General features: G+C 36.1%; 1 protein-coding gene across 6 annotated transcripts in view; it reads left to right on the top strand.

The window, feature by feature from the left end:
- Positions 1–1,719: 1,719 nt before the first annotated feature.
- The window catches only part of ctnnd2b (catenin (cadherin-associated protein), delta 2b), an 87,901-nt gene continuing 72,780 nt past the window's right edge, over positions 1,720–16,840 (top strand). For all 6 annotated transcript variants that reach the window (XR_009267352.1, XM_058754106.1, XM_058754093.1 and 3 more), the window contains exons 1-2: positions 1,720–1,990; positions 16,094–16,227. Coding sequence is in view for 5 of the 6 variants with exons in the window: in XM_058754106.1 (XP_058610089.1) it covers positions 16,099–16,227 (129 nt within the window). In the remaining variant the exon portion in view is untranslated. The remainder of the gene's footprint in view (positions 1,991–16,093; positions 16,228–16,840) is intronic.

Here is a 16,840-nt window from a genome sequence, read left to right as displayed (position 1 = left end):
TGGAATGGGAGTTAATTGTGAGTATAGGGAAATAAGTATGTGCCTTTTCATCCTCTAATCTTCTACTCAGTGCCACCGGAGTGAATGAACGCCTGTGTCCGCTGCTCCACAGCGGAAGTCCCCCCTCCAGACACGCTGTCTCTCTGTGTGTTGCTTTGGCTGATGGTTGGCATAAATGGGATTAACAGTGTTTTCATACAATGGTGCCTCTCACATGACATCATGCTGACATTTTAGTCAGCACTGAATACCTTTACAGACAAAGGCAGCAGCAATCTAAACCGATCAAACAGAAAATGTCCTTTATCTGATTATCCATTTCCTTCATTAACTCACCACACCTGAAAAGAGAAACCATCATCCCATCACGATTCATGTTTTTACAATATGCTAATCCACAAATGTTGTGGCAAATCTTCCTTAAAAAGTGTCTCTTAAACAATTTCTGGATGTTAGCCTCAGACAGGACGTCCACTGACCACCCATATTCTGTTAAATGACTGGCTGAAAAGCACTTTCTCGGTCTGGCAAACTGTAATCTGATTGGCTGTTTTTATGCAGCTTTCAGGAATAATAGAACAGGTTTTTTTTCAGTCTGTCTGGAAATCAGGCAATGCAATAAGCAATATTTTTTTTGAGAAAGAACTAATAACTGGATGTTTTCCAGACTAATAGCATGTTATATATATATATATATATATATATATATATATATTATTTTTTTGGTTGTACATTTTCAGTTTTTATGCTAGCTAGTTATACGCTAATGTGTGTGTGTGTGTGTACATATTTGTTTAGTTTGAATGTTGTAACTGCAATTTGTAATAATGTACGTGTACAGTTTGCAAACAAATTGCCAAAGTATTGCTGCTTTCACATGTTGAATTACCAAAACATAGATAGCAAACTTGGAAATTGCCTAACCCCCTAAATTCGTTGACTTATCTTCTTCAAAAATTGGCAGAGAAGAGGGCAGTTTCAATAGTGAATTGTTGGTGTAAAATAAAAATACATTGCAGTTTCGGTCATAACAAAGTTCTGGCATGAAACTCTAGATGGCGCAGTCCAACAGATCTAGCTCAATATGACAAAATGACATCCTTATCACATGTCACAGCTGATTGGTTTTCTCCTGTATCAGTAGCCAATGAGCTAGCTGCTCAACATTCAAATACTTGACCAGTGTTTGCTGTAGCAGCAGCGCACTTTAGAAACCCTCCATCTTCCCCAACTCCACCTGTATAGATCTGCTACGGGGTGATCATGTACGCTATGTTATATGTGCAGCAGCAGTATTTCCTACATGCTCACAGCAACATGTCTTTTTCGCAGCAGCAGTGTAGCAGATCTATTCCGCCAAGAACAAATACATAACATTGTCATGTACATTGCCACACCAATCCCTCCGAGAGTTGTCATGCCAGAAATACATTTATGTGCACAATATTATTATTTTTTGTCTAGCTATTCTGTTTGACCACAAATCTCTTGAATGTGGCACACCCATATTTTAAAACTAGGAAGTCGAATCTTCATAAAACCGCGGAAAGGAAAATTAAACTGCAACTTATGGACCAAAAATGACTTGGATTGTCACGAGTCCGACACTCTGTCGCTCCAATGGGAGTGTAGAGGTGCGATTTGAAACGTGAGCGCGAGATGTCGCTGTGGGACGCGTCGTCATCACTGCAGCAAGGTGCTCGGATGGGGATGGTCCAGCAGGGAAGAGGAGGAGAGAGAGGGAGAAAGCAGGCGCTGCTGCTGCTGCTGGTGTGTCCGTGGCTACCCACCGCAGTTTTCCGGTCTCCTTCTATCCTCACGGTTTTCCTTGGATACCTAGCGGATGCTATCCTTTCCTCGACACACCAGCATCTCTTCTGCTTTCAATGCCAGTCGTTGGGAATGATTTCCGTGTGTCGCTCGCTGTGAATTGTCGGCATTAATCGGGGAGGGGAAGCGAGAAGAGCGTTGTTCCTCTGGACATTATTCGGTAAGCGCAATGTCATTCCAGTTGCATTTCCAGCTGTCACATTCCCCACCTACAACCACTTTATCTGCCAAGAAAACGCTCGAAACAGTTGCGAAACCCCCGGTACGCGTATTAACAGCGCATGTTATGTGTTTGTTAGCATGTGGATGACGCTGGTTTTGTGTTTAGTTTTTTTTTTTTTTTTAATATATATATCGCATTTAATGCTTGTATTCAGAGGGCTGTGAGCGCAGGCTGGGAACTGAAAATGGAATCCATTAGAGCATCATTCTCCATCCAAGACGGATGGGAGGGGGAGCGCGAGCGCGAGCGCAGAAAACCTATTACTTCCCTATTGACCTAAATTTCAATGATGTATTTATAAGATTACACTAGTCCACGGACATGACCGCTGCTTCTTTGTCTAGTTTGACAGCATGTTCCTCGCATTTCGTTATGAAATCCCAACTGTCAACGGCTTTGCTTGTAAAGCACCGTTTTCATTTGTGTCCATTCATTTTGAATGAATTCTTGCTTTACTGGTACGTGTAGCCTCATTTTTTCTAGCATTACGACTGAAAATGAGCATATTTGACCTTCTAACATAGAAAAATCCTTTATAAGACATTGTTTAAATAGATGTTGAGTATGAAAGATGTTAGTTTTAGGTGTGTTGATGTGGAAATGGGAGGGCTGTATGTGGCTAGACTGACCGCCTCTCTCTGCACTTGCTTAGGTGAGGCCGTTTTGAAAAAGAATAAACAATAATTCAGCTGGTATAGTAACTATTAGGCCCTCATGTCATATGTGTTTATTAATTTATAGGCTATTTGAATAATATGCTATCTTTTCCCACACGTGGCACATTCATGTATATGTTATCCATAGTATGCTGGTGCTCACTTATGCATATGCAGCTCATTAACAAGAGAATTATGATATTTATCTCTTTTATTTTCTTACATTTTTTGATAAAAAAATCCACTGTGGTTGCAAGAATTTTACCGTGAAAGTATGGTAGCCTAAGGGTTGCAAACTTTACAGGATGGCATTTTGGTGACTGTAGCCTATATTTTACAGTTCCTAATTGTGTCTAAAAATGTGATCTAAAAATGTGTTATTTTATGCAGGGAATTCCGGGAATCCCTTTACCCATAAATTATAAGGCTGGTGATTTATTTTACATATAAAAAGCAGAATTTTAACAATAATTTACACTAAAAGTATACTTATTGCTTTGTTAAATAGGCTACAATATAACATTTTTTTCTCTTAATAATAATTCAGTTGTTTTCTCAAATACATGTTGGACACAATTATTGGCACCCCTAGAAATTCTTAAGTTATGAGTAAAATATATGTGAAGTATAGTCCCATTCATATTTACAATTTTGAACACACCAGGGTGATTATGAACATGAAATTATCCAGCCATGACTTCCTGCTTCACAGGAATATAAATAGGAGAGAAAGCAAAGGCCATCCATCATCCATCACAATGAGAAAAACCAAAGAATATATTTCTTATATATAGTTATCAAAAGATAACTGAGCTTCACAAATTAGAAAGTGACTTTAAGAAAAAAGCTAGAGCAGTGAAAATTCCCATTTCCACAATCAGGGCAATAATTAAAAATTTCCAATCAACATAAAATGTTACAAATCTGCCTGGAAGAGGATGTGTGTTTGTATCGTCCTAATGCACGGTGAGAAGCAGAGTTTGAGTGGCTAAAGACTCTCCAAGGGCCACAGCTGGAGAATTGCAGAAAATAGTTGAGTCTCAGGGTCAGAAAACCTAAAAAAAAAAAAAAAAAAGTCAAACATCACCTATATCACCACATGTTGTTTGGGAGGGTTACAAGAAAAATTCTCCTCGCTCGTCCAAAAACAAACTCCAGCAGATTCAGTTACCAGACACGACTGGAACTTCAAATGGGACTGGCTTCTATGGTCAGATGAAACTAAAAAAATGAGCTTTTTAGCAGCAAACACTCAAGATGGGTTTGGTGAACACAGGGATGAAAAGTACCCCATGTTTACAATGAACTATACTGCTGTACTTTTAATGTTGTGGGCCTGTATTTCTTCTGGAGGTCCTGGACATCTTGTTTAGACACATGGCATCTTTGATTCTATTAAATACCAACAGATAAAAAAATCAATAAGTGACTGACTCTGTTAGAAATCTTATAATGGGGCATGTTTGGATCTTCCAACCGGACAATAATCCAAAAACAAACCTTAAAAACAACACAAAAATGGGTCACTGAGCACAAAACCAAGCTTCTGCTGGCCATTCCAGTCCTCTGACCTGAACCCTATAGAAAATGAGTGGGTGAACTGAAGAGAAGAAGCACCAACATGGAGCTGGGAATCTAAAGGGTCTGGAGTGATTCTGGATGAAGGAATGGTCTCTGATCTCTTGTCAGGTGTTCTCTAACCTCATCAGGCATTATAGGAGAACATTTAGAGCTGTTAAACTGGCAAATGCAGGTTTCAAAAGGTATTTAATAAAAGGGTACCATTAATTGTGTCCAATGAGTATTAGAGAAAAACATTTATTTCATAATGATATTTCCTCCCATTTTAAATTCTTATTCTCCAATGAAAGGTTAGATTTTTGTGATTTTTAAATAAAAGATCAAAAGGATTAACAATGCAGATTTATTTTCACAACCTCCTATTATCATATTTATCATGGGTACCAACAATTCTGACCACGTGTGTACATATATATATATATATAGAGAGAGAGAGAGAGAGAGAAAGAGAGAGAGAGAGTAATATATTATAATATAATAATATACTATAGCTGCAAAGGTTTGATTTACTGATACATTAATGCACAAAAGTACTTTTCTACAGAAAAAAAATCAAAAGAGATATAATGCAACAGAGAGAGAGAGAGATGGAGAGAGAGAATATTGATCATTCAGGGGATCGGACATTCTCAGGTTGATCATAAATTATACATTACATATGGAATTAATTTTTTTTTTTTCCTTTTTTTGTGCAGAAAGGTTTCAGCAAACCTGGCCCTGGCATTCAACATTTTAATGTGCTGATGCACCCACACTAAGAGCATGCTCTCAGACAGCAACAGTGCATGACTGTGAAATATTGTATGCATACTGGTATTAACCTGCTAGCTACCGTATATGGCTGCATATGATTTAGAATGGAGGAGCTGTGTATGCATTTTGTAACGGGTTGTATACACTTAAAGACCTCATAGAGGTATCTCACAGAATAACAGGATGAGTGGCTCTCCTATTAGTAGTATTTGCAATATACAATAAAAATGAGTGAAGAATGCATTCAAAACATCCATAAACATTCATAACATTTTTAGTTAAATGTTCAAATATTCAATACAGATAATACTAGAAAACGGTTATGACCTGACTTTCTCAATGGGACTGCAAATTCAGAATAATGGACAGGTAGTCAATAGCTTAAACTTGGCGTGGAGACATTAAAATGCGCAAAAGCAGAGTGCTGGTATTATTATTAATTATTAAAATGGTGCAGCACATGGAGCGCATTAGTACTTATAATAGGCATTTTACTAACAATTTGTTTTCTTGTCATTATCCCAAAGCCATTCCTGTTAGGTTTCTAGCCTTCTTCTGTTTGGTCATTGCTAGCCTGTAGAGCTTGTCTTTATATGCCTTTATTTCATATTCATATATGATCTAACAGGTGAACCGCAGTTTCTTTTAGATTTATCTTGTTTTATAAAAGTGACTTTTGCAGATTTTGATTTATTTACATTTACATTTAGTCATTTAGTTATTTAGCAGACGCTTTTATCCAAAGCAACAGTGCAATATCCAAGTACTAGTCTCAGTTAGCCTAACGCAATACACGTAGCAAGGTTGTTGTTTTTTTAAATTATATAATAAATAAAAAGAAGAATAAATAAATTAAAAAGAAAAATAAATATTTGCTATTAATAATTTTTTTAACTGTTTTGTTATAAGGTAACAGAGGAATTTTATCATGCTCATATAGTGTTCAGTATTCTGCTCAGGAGAAAATAATAGACCTATTGATAAATATCAGACTTTGACTCCAGCCACTTGGTATGGAATGACTCAGTCTCCTAGCTTTTCTGATAATGACCCCAGAGATAAAGCTGTTGATGACACAGACACTTGCCATCGTTGTCATCTGAGATGACACTCACAGCTGATATGTAGTTATATCTGTCATACAGGAGGATCTGAAAGGACAGAGTCTTTTATATTTTTAAGAAGATCTGCCAAATAGTGACCTGGAATTTGATGAATCTTTCATGCCTCGATTTGAGGCTTGATGTGTACATTTAATTTGTAACTTGGTGTGCCAACACTATAGTAGTTAACCTTAAAGGACGTGAAAGAGAAAAGATTTCTTAGTACATATGATGTGTACATGATTATTATTAACTTGTCGTCTCAAATTTGAAGATCAATATCTATTATCGGCTTCAGAGAGGCACTGTAAAATAAGGCAGTCAATATCACAGGATTTCATGAGATAGATATAGCAGTACTGTCTTACAACAAAATACTATATGTGACCCTGGACCACAAAAGCAGTCTCAAGTCGCTGGGGTATATTTGTAGCAATAGCCAAACATACATTGTATGGGTCAAAATTATCCATTTTTCTTTTATGCCAAAAATTATTAGGATATTAAGTAAAGATCATGTTCCATGAAGATATTTTGTAAATTTCTTACCGTGAATGTATCCAAACTTAATTTTTGATTAGTAATATGCATTGCTAAGAACTTAATTTGGACAACTTTAAAGGCGATTTTCTCAATATTTAGATTTTTTTGCCAGTATTTTGCCAAATATTGTCCGATCCTAACAAATCATACATCAATGGAAAGCTTATTTATTCAGCTTTCAGATGATGTATAAATCTCAATTTTGAAAAATTTACACTTAAGACTGGTTTTGTCGTCCAGGGTCACATATTCAAAAATTTACTGTAAAATCAATGCAGACTAGCACATTTTCCATCAAAACACAGGAAATTACATATTACAGTAACACTTTATGATCAGATTTCATTTGTTAACATTAGTTAGCTTCATTAGTGAACACGAATTAACAGTGAAAAATAATTATAAAGCATTTATTGTTCTTAGCTAATGTTAATTTCAACATTTAATAATACATTATTAAAATAAAATGTTGTATTTTAATATAATGTATTTGATGTAACATGAAGAAATAATGAATAGTTCTTTTATTAACTAAGATTAATAAAGATTAATAAATACTGTAACAAGTAGATCACTCATTGTTAATGTATTAACTAACGGGAACCAATGGGACCTTGTTTTGAAGAATTATTTTGAATATTGTACTGCATGCTGGGAATCAAACTGTTTTGTTTACAGAAATCAATTTAAAATATTTAGCTATTACACGGCTTTCTGAAATTCTTGATTCTGCAACCAGTACTACATTCACATGTTGTATCACACCACGCCCTCTTTCTTCACAGTTATTGATTGTCATGAAAAAAGGACCACAGAGGATTTTAGTATTGAGTTAATAATGATCTAATATTGTTGCATTGTCCGTCTTGTGGTTAGGCCAGTTGTTTTATATGTTGTAGTGGACCATTGTTTTCTCTAGTGGAAGCTTTAAGATAATATATAGGTAAGATTATAATGTCAGCAAATTGATTTATCCATTTTGTAGTTGTGTCTTTGTTTATTTTGCAATTATGAGCAAACAGAATCCTTTAGATATGATCTTGAAATCGAATAGCCTCCTCTTGCTAATTTCCCATGTGCGTTAAGTTGTCTTATTGTTATTGGGCAGTGTCTTTTCCCAGCATTGCCTTGTACACAGATCAAGTGCTTGAGTGAGCGATCTTTCCTCAACTTCATTTAGCCAGTGTACCATGGAAACATCTTATATGTGCACGGCCAATGCACCGGGGAGCTGCCTTGCTTATGCACACACTGTCAGTGCTCCAGAAAAGACTTGATAGGAGGGCAGAAATACATTCCTACCTGACTGCCTGAATTATACAGACCTGGAGTGAGGAGAAACAAGCTGTGCTCACTGAGCATTTGCACTTGTGATTAAGGAATCCACTGACACATGAAATATGAAATATGAGAGACAGCAGGGCCCTGGCTATCTATTTTTAGATTTGCCAACCAAAATAAATTCAAAAGGAAGGTTAGTGTCGTTTTTGCAAATGCCATTGTATTTTTTGTGTGAAGAATGGTTTAAAGTTCCCAACCTAAAAAGCAATAGTTTGCTTTTTAAATGGAACCATTTCAAATATCTTGAATACGCTGGATAAGCATGGTGAGATTATTTGTGACCCTGGACGACAAAACCAGTCTTAAGTGTCAATTTTAATAAAAATTAATAAATAAGCTTTCCTTTGATGTATGGTTTGTTAGGATCAGACAATATTTGGCTGAGATACAACTATTTGAAAATCTGGAATCTGAGGGTGCAAAAAAATCTAAATACTGAGAAAAACGCCTTTAAAGTAGTACAAATGATGTTCTTAGCAATGCATATTACTAATCAAAAATTAAGTTTTGCTATGTAAGAAATTTACAAAATATCTTCACTGAACATGATCTTTACTTAATATCCTAATGATTTTTGGCATAAAAGAAAAATGGATAATTTTGACCCATACAATGTATGTTTGGCTATTGCTACAAATATACCCGTGCAACTTAAGACTGGTTTTGTGGTCCAGGGTCACATTTATGCAATATCGGTTTATCTGAATTATCTTTTTAGTGTATTTTCAGAGGTTTATCTTGACGTCAAATAGCTGTTGTGTGAATATGGTGCTATTATGACAAACTGGGCCATGAACTTGCTTGCACGAACAGTGTCATACTCTCTATGCCACTATTCTACTGTATCTTATTATTATTAGATGGAATACTTTATTCTGATTGATCAATTGTGGCATTCAGTCCACAATTGTTTTTTTTTTCTACTGGACATTTGTCTGGACTGTTGTCACAGGCAACTGATTTTCTATATAACTGTTCTAGTTTCATGTCCTTTGCAGCACAATGTTGTCTCCTTCTGCTTATATAATAAAATTATCTCTATTCCATATAAAATAAATGCATAAATGGATAAGCAGCCATGAGGCGTATTGCTTATACCATGTTTCCACAGATAATGCTATTATCTAAAATTAAAATAATAATTATTAAAAAATAATGGTAATGTTGTTTGTCGTTGTTATTTAAGATATTTTGATATTTTATTCTATACATAAAATATCAAAATATCTTAACATCTGTGTAACGGAACCCGAAGTGCAAACAAACTTGTTTTGGGGTTATGTCACCTGTCCTGCAGCACACTATAACTGAAATAATTTGTGCCCCTGGACCACAAAAGCAGTCTTAAGTCGCTGGGGTATATTTGTAGCAATAGCCAAAAATACATTGTATGGGTCAAAATTATCGATTTTTCTTTTATGCCAAAAATCATTAGGATATTAAGTAAAGATCATGTTCCATGAAGATATTTTGTGAATTTCTTACCGTAAATGTATCAAAACTTAATTTTTGATTAGTAATATGCATTGCTAAGAACTTAATTTGGACAACTTTAAAGGCGATTTTTTCAATATTTCGGTTTTTTGCACCCTCAGATTCCAGATTTTCAAATAGTTGTATCTCAGATAACTATTGTCCGATCCTAACAAACCATACATCGATGGAAAGCTTATTTATTCAGCTTTCATATGATGTATAAATCTCAATTTCGAAAAATTGACACTTAAGACTGGTTTTGTCATCCAGGGTCACATTTGGTGATGTAATATGAAACTTTAATGTGTGTAACATTACTTCTTATCCCCCAAATAATATTTTATTTTTCTTATGGAAACTAATTAATTTAATTAGAATTAATATGACTTCTTATCCCCAGATTAATACTTATTTGATTTTATGGAAACCTCAAATTGATGTTGCAGTTGTCATAGACCTCTTATGAGAGGTTATATTAGCATTGGTAAGAATCCAAATATTTTGTTGAGGTTTTTTCACTCTTATTTTTCACATCTCTCAAATAAGATAATTGAACTATTTTGTATTACTGAGAGGTCGTAAGTGCTCTTGCCATTGTTTGACCAGTAGGGGTCCTCTTTGGCACCGCTCAGTGGCCAATTATAGAGGGTCCCAGCATGTCGGTGAACTTATTATCTGAAACAAACAAGTGAGTGTTGCAATTAGCTTTACATAAACAAACACACCAAATGGACTGACATGACACATTAACGTTGGCAAGGATATAGATATCCGTTAGATTCACTTTCTTCATCCTTAAGGAGTAACACACAGCTTTTGTCTTGGAGAACTCAGTGGGTGTATTAAATTTCCACTGCTGTTCTTGTACATAGATAACACTAGTAAACACAGCTTTCAGCAATGTCAACTCTCTCCAGCAGCAAAGTCATTAATCCCATACTAGGTCAGGGCTCTTACTGAGCCAGCCGTTTCTACCCAGAGCTACACAGGCATGGCAGCAATGTCCTCACGCCACGCTTGAAAAATCCAAGCCTTGTACTGATATCCCATGATGCATTTTCCAGGCGTACTGCGGAATTGTAAATATATGTTTTCTGTCATTTCCCCGACACACCACAAATCATCAGTAGTTTCGGTTGCTGACAGATTTTAAAAGTTAATCATGCAGTGACGTGTAAACAAACATTTTTTATCAGCAAGTTAGAAAAGAACTAAACCAAAAGCTTTTTTCTGCGCTTTTACAACCAGAGACTGAAACAGACGTAAAAGGGATAACTGTTTCAATTATCGTTCTTAATGCGAATAGGCGTTACCTTTTATATGCTGTTGTGTACTTCTATTTAACGAAAATAAAGAGGGGGAGAGGTGGCCATTGAAAAAATAAAATGCACTCAAACATTACCACCAGAGACTATAGAGAAGAAAAAGCCCTAATAAGCAGTGGGGCCTGTTTGATCACAGCAAGCCTCACATAATTACTCTTTATCATCGATGTCACGCTCAGCTGTCCTTTGAGAACATGATCCGAGGAGCATTTTAATTGCCTCACATTTGCGCTGCTTCTCAATGTATCATTGACATTTTGGGCAAGGGGACATGTCTTGAAAAACTATACATTCTCTACCAAGACTTTTGCTGATAGTTAATTAGCTCTTGAATGTCATGTGAGTGAGGGCATAACCAAATTTAGTCGTTTTTTACTGGTCACTCTTGTTTATGTATTTTGGAATGGCTTATATAATACATGCATCATGCATTTCTAGTCCACTAAAATGTTTACAGGTACAGCAAGGCACGATTAAATTAATATAGCTACCGATTGCAATATAAAAGACACATTATCTCCAGTCCCATTTCAGTGCTTTGTGCAGGAGCGCATAACGTCATCTCCCAGTGTGCCAGCCTTACAGAAAAAGAGATTAGTTTCCTTTAAGACCTTATTGAACATTTTAATCTTGCAGTGTGCTCTGAATTTTATTGCTGTTTCATTCCCAACGTTGTCAGTCGTGTGTCGAGACAATAAATAAACAAATCTGTCCACAGTCAGAATACAAAGGACTGATTAATGTCTGCGTGATTAATGAAGCTGTAAAAATATTTGTTTTCCTTCATCTTCCCATCCCCCGGCATGTAAGTTATATAACTAATATGCTTTGTAATAATTAGAAATTTGTTTTAATGATTTCACATGATAAATATTTATATTCCAAATGCTAGTTTTTAATGCATCACCCTCATTTCTCTGTCTCATTCATTCTAGTAGCTCATCAAGTCTGATTTTACACTGGAAATGCTGTCGGGTGTGTAAAAGTGTGTGAACGTGGGTGTGACTGTAAACACAATATGTGTCTTTTGTTTGTGCATTTCGATACTTTAGTATCCTGTGGGATCACATGACTAATCTGGGATTGCAGCCGTGATTCCTGCCAATGGCAGCATCAGTCGAACACCTTCATGTCTGCTGGGTGTAGGTAGACCCGTTTTTCTGGAACATCTGGTGTTTCACTGGGTGATCAGATCTTGGGAGTAAGTCTTTTGAATCCTGCGGAAAAAACGTCCGAGGGGAGTAAACCGTTGTCAAAAGCATATGGCCATTGTTTTAATGGGATATAATGGGGATGAAAATGCAAAAGCAGGGCAGATGTCTTGAATGAGATGTTTAATGCAGAAAACAAGATTAACAGGTTGTGAGATTGCATAGTGTAAAGTGTAAAACAAATTTGATTACTTAAAATTGGATCAGATGTTGGTACTGAGGTTCTCTAGTCCTTATTTCTGGGGTCTGTGTTTGTAGAGATTGTTGCTATGAATTGTAGCCTATATAATCCCAAAGGATGGATGATGCAGTAATTCCATTGGGTGCAGTCGCGAGACTCTTACATCATCGTATATGAACCTACACATTCAGCAAACACATACTCACGATGATAGAAAGATTTGGCACACTGCATAACGAGTGCTTGAGTTTTATCAGAAGTGTATGTTCATGCAGATCCAATTAGAAATATTAGCCTATAGTGGTTTGCTGCCCAAAACCACCTTGAATCATCAGCGCAAAGCATCTTGAGAAGAAATAGTTGCCGTGTGCCGCATCACTGATATGATCAACTGTAAGCCTCACGGTTGCCTTTTTGGTGAGAGACTGTCATAATGGATTGATATCTCTATGGAAACGGGAGCCTGTTAGCGGGCTCAAGCATGATGTCATAGACAAATTAGGCATTCAGACATGTGTGGCTGAGCCCAGATAGAGAGCTTCTGCTTTGTTGTAGAGCTTTCAGTGACATTAATTATGAACATTTCACAAATTTGATCAATTTATGTCAATTTCTCCTTTTCAGCTATTTGATATCTGCAGTTATGCCAGTGGAAAGGCTTAAAATGTCTACATTCACCTCAGTGGTTTCAGACAAAAAAGTCATTGGGGAAGCACAATCAAGTACGTTATTCCAAAAATGTAGCTTTTGTCACTTTAAATGAAAAAATGCCACCGAGGAAATGAAATGGGATATAACCGCTTGTTGGCAACAATGGCTCTGGCTCTTCCACTGTTCAATTTGTTTAGTGTTTGACAATGAAATTGAGGTTGTGTTACGGGACTCTCCTGTATACCGTCTTGAGCCGATCTGACAGTTAGAGTCAGGGGCCATTGTGCAAGGTGTTTTAGTAAAATTACAGTAAATATTCTCTGAGCAGCGCAGGTCTGTTTCTAAGGTAACTGCGGCCTTGGAGTGATTGTAGCGATCATGTGACTCAATACAATTAGGCTTTTTCTTACCTATTTCTAAGTAATGCCTTTTCTTTTTCTTCCTTTTTCCACTAAATACATAGCGTGTTATACCAGTTAGCTTCTGTATGGTTCAGTATGTTAAGAATTTTGCCATTTCCTTTTGATGTCTAATAAGCTTTCGAGTCAGAAATCAGAGTACTCATTATATTTTACATGTTCATTTGGATTAATGCATCCTATAACTCCTCTAGTTGATGTATTGTGCTTACAAGGCACAGCCGATTCTTAGTGCTCAATCCCGTTCCAGCATGCCTTTGTATGTTTTGTTATGAGAAGTTCTCTACGTATAATAACAGCACTGAATAAAATGTAAATTTTCAATATTCCAAGAAAAAACACCACTTCAAAGAAAGTCAACAGTGTGCTTGATTTTAATGATATATGCCTTGTAAGCAAGCTGATTATGATCAAAATTGCATGAATATTACATGATTATTCTGTATAATGACATAAAAGGAGATATTTACTTTTTTCTTTGAAAATGTTGGCAGGGCAAGTCAGTGGTGAAGTGGTGTTTACATGGAATATTGAACATTCAGATTCTGTTTAGTGATTATTGTATGCAGAGAATTTCCCATAGCAAAACATGAAAAGGCTTGCTGGGACTGCAGTGTATTTTATACACACTATTATTAAAAAGTTTGAGGTCGATGAGATTTTTCAGTATTTTGGAAAGGATCAAAAATACAGTAAAATAGTAATATTGTGACATATTATTGCAATTTTAAATAACTGTTTCCTATTTTAATATATTTTAAAATGTAGTTTACTCCTCAATTTTTAACCAGCCATTACTCTAGTCTTCAGTGTCACATGATCCTTTTTTATTACATTTTTATAATCCCAAAAACAAACAAGAATTATTAGGTTTTTATTTGCAATAATAGCCGAATCTGGCTATAATTTAACTCATTGACAGTGATTAAATCATAAACCAACTTTTAGCAAAGGTAAACAATTCACAGACCATGTTTGACAGTGCAAAACCAGTGTTGATATGCAACATCGAGCCCATTATAATTAATGCTTAATAAATTGCAACACAATTTGTGTGATTGCAAGGCATAAAAACATTATTTTTTTCTTTTTTATTACAACACAGCACTGCCATGCAACACAGGCCTTCCAGCCATCCATGGAGTGATATTTTGTGTTTTTTTTTAATTTTTCATAATCATGATTTATTTATGATATCAGGATACTATTAATCAGAGGCAGATGGATGACTAAGATTATTGTCAAAAAAATGTAATCCATCTGAACTCACACTCACCAGCAGCTGGGACTGGCATTTGTTGATGTTCTGGTCTGTTTTGCATGATCTCTGTGGTAGTAAGTCATCGGTTTGACCTAGAAATAAAAAGCATCTGCATCAGGTCACCAAATCCGATGAATAAATTGAGCATTTATCAATACTTTTTCTATTTCACCTACGACTACGACACATCGTATTGTTCAGGTTTTTCTGACTGAGTGCTCTCCCATACAGAGCAGATGTGCTCACAGTTGTGCCTGATGTGGTTGTGTAAAAAGGCTGTGTGTGCTGGTGCTCATAGGTACACATTCACACGTGAGCAGCCATTTTCTTTCTGCTCCTGCTGTGTGCACACTGTTCTCTGGGGAAGCTTTAAATTTGGGTGGTTGATTTTGAAGAGGGCAAGCAATTGCCAAGGAGGAAGCTGAGGGTGAAGAGAGTGACCAGACAGGACCAGATCATTATAGCGGGATTTCGTTACTTGAAATGCAAGATTTTAAAAACCCACAAACTCACTTGATGTATTTCAAACAAAAAGTTTGGGCCAAACATATTGATGGGCTTCTTCTTTTTTTTTTAAATAGCTTACTCATTCTAGAGCACATCTGATTGGATAGTTTTAAATGTCCTGCAAGAGAAAGGTGGTGCTTTTATATGCATATATGATACAGTTATAACATTTGGGGTAATTTTTTTCTCATTAAATCATTAAATTGATCAAAAGTGACAGTAAACACTTTAATCAAAGTTTTTACTTAACTTTGAGAATTGAAAATTTAATCAAAGAATCCTGAAAAATCCTGTATCATGGTTTCCACTTTTAAACATTGATAATAATTAGAAATGTTTCTTGAGCTCTAAATCAGCATATTAGAATGATTTCTGAAGGATGATGAAGACTAAATAAAATAAATTACAGGAATCATTTTATTAAATTGGGAAAATTTCACAATATTACTGTTTTTACTTCATTTTCAATCAAATAAATGCATCCTTTTTATAAAAATATTTTTGAGACTTTTTTCAAAAACAACTTCTGAATGGTAGAGTATGTGTATATTTGCTAAAAGTGAAATTTGTAAATGTTTATTTATAGTGGGTCTCACACATTAACTAAAAGCCACAAAACTAAAATTTAGTTTCATTGGGTTTTCAAAGTCTTTTCTGAAGCTGATGTACACAAATCAAAGCATGACGGCGACAAGCTGAGAATCGTGTTTGGAATCACAAACCTCGAGAGATGAGGAGAAAAAAGTAGGTCAAAGACAAGAGAGAGACTGAAAGAAACAAGAGACGGTTAATTAAATATTATGTCTAACAATTATTACATCATGACAAACAATTGAAAATGTTGATAAAGCACTTTGATTAGTATTATGGCATCCGAAAAGTGCCATAACATGATTTTTAATGTCATTTTACCCGACAGTCTGTCGTTGTGAAGGATTTGTTTCAACTGATTGCTCCAGTACACTGAAGCATGACAAAAACCTTGCACAGTTCATCTTGAATAACTGTTGGTTCTATTGTTTTGGTTCACAGAAGTAATGCCAGTACCAGACCAGCTCTCTGACACAGAGAACTCCAGCATGTTGAGCCCGGTACTGAACGCCTCAAACGGAGATGGATCCGAGACGGAGACCACCTCTGCCATCTTGGCCTCTGTTAAAGAACAGGTGGGTACTTCATGTCAAAATACTGTAAAGTTCTTCATTCTTACAGACTGTCTCTAATAGAAGGTTATGATTCCCCCCCCACACTCATGCAGAAACATTCATTTCCCAACAGTTTAATTACAAACTCTCTAAATCTTTATATACTGTAAACAGTAATTACACAGAACCATACCAGACCTCAGATGAACTGCATACCATCTGGGTTAAGGAGCCGCAAGGTTTGGTAGGTTTCTGCGTGAGTCATTTCCATCATCTCGTGCTGCCGGTTTCATTTAGCGCCTGGTGCCTAAATTCACAGATACAAATGGTTTTTGATGGTCAACACACTGCAAATGCGCCGTCACGCCTCAGTATCACATGGTTTTGCGGACGAGTGGGAGGAATGGATGTAGGTTTTGGGGCTGCGTGGTGTAAGAAATGTGAAATATTTGACACTCCATGTTGCAATCAGGTCTCCATGCTATGCTAGTCACTACGCCACATCCTATCTATAATAAGATTGGTCACCTGCTTGTCAGCAGGTGGACAGCTTCCCAGACGTTGGCGCAACCTTATGATAAACCGGCTTGATCTGTCAGGAATAATGACAGGTGATTGTAATTGGTTATGACCT

Source organism: Onychostoma macrolepis, chromosome 02, assembly GCF_012432095.1.
Source record: "Onychostoma macrolepis isolate SWU-2019 chromosome 02, ASM1243209v1, whole genome shotgun sequence".
Lineage (NCBI taxonomy): Eukaryota > Metazoa > Chordata > Actinopteri > Cypriniformes > Cyprinidae > Onychostoma > Onychostoma macrolepis.
The sequence above is the reverse complement of the archived record's forward strand: the minus strand, read 5'-3'. Positions and strand labels throughout refer to the sequence as shown.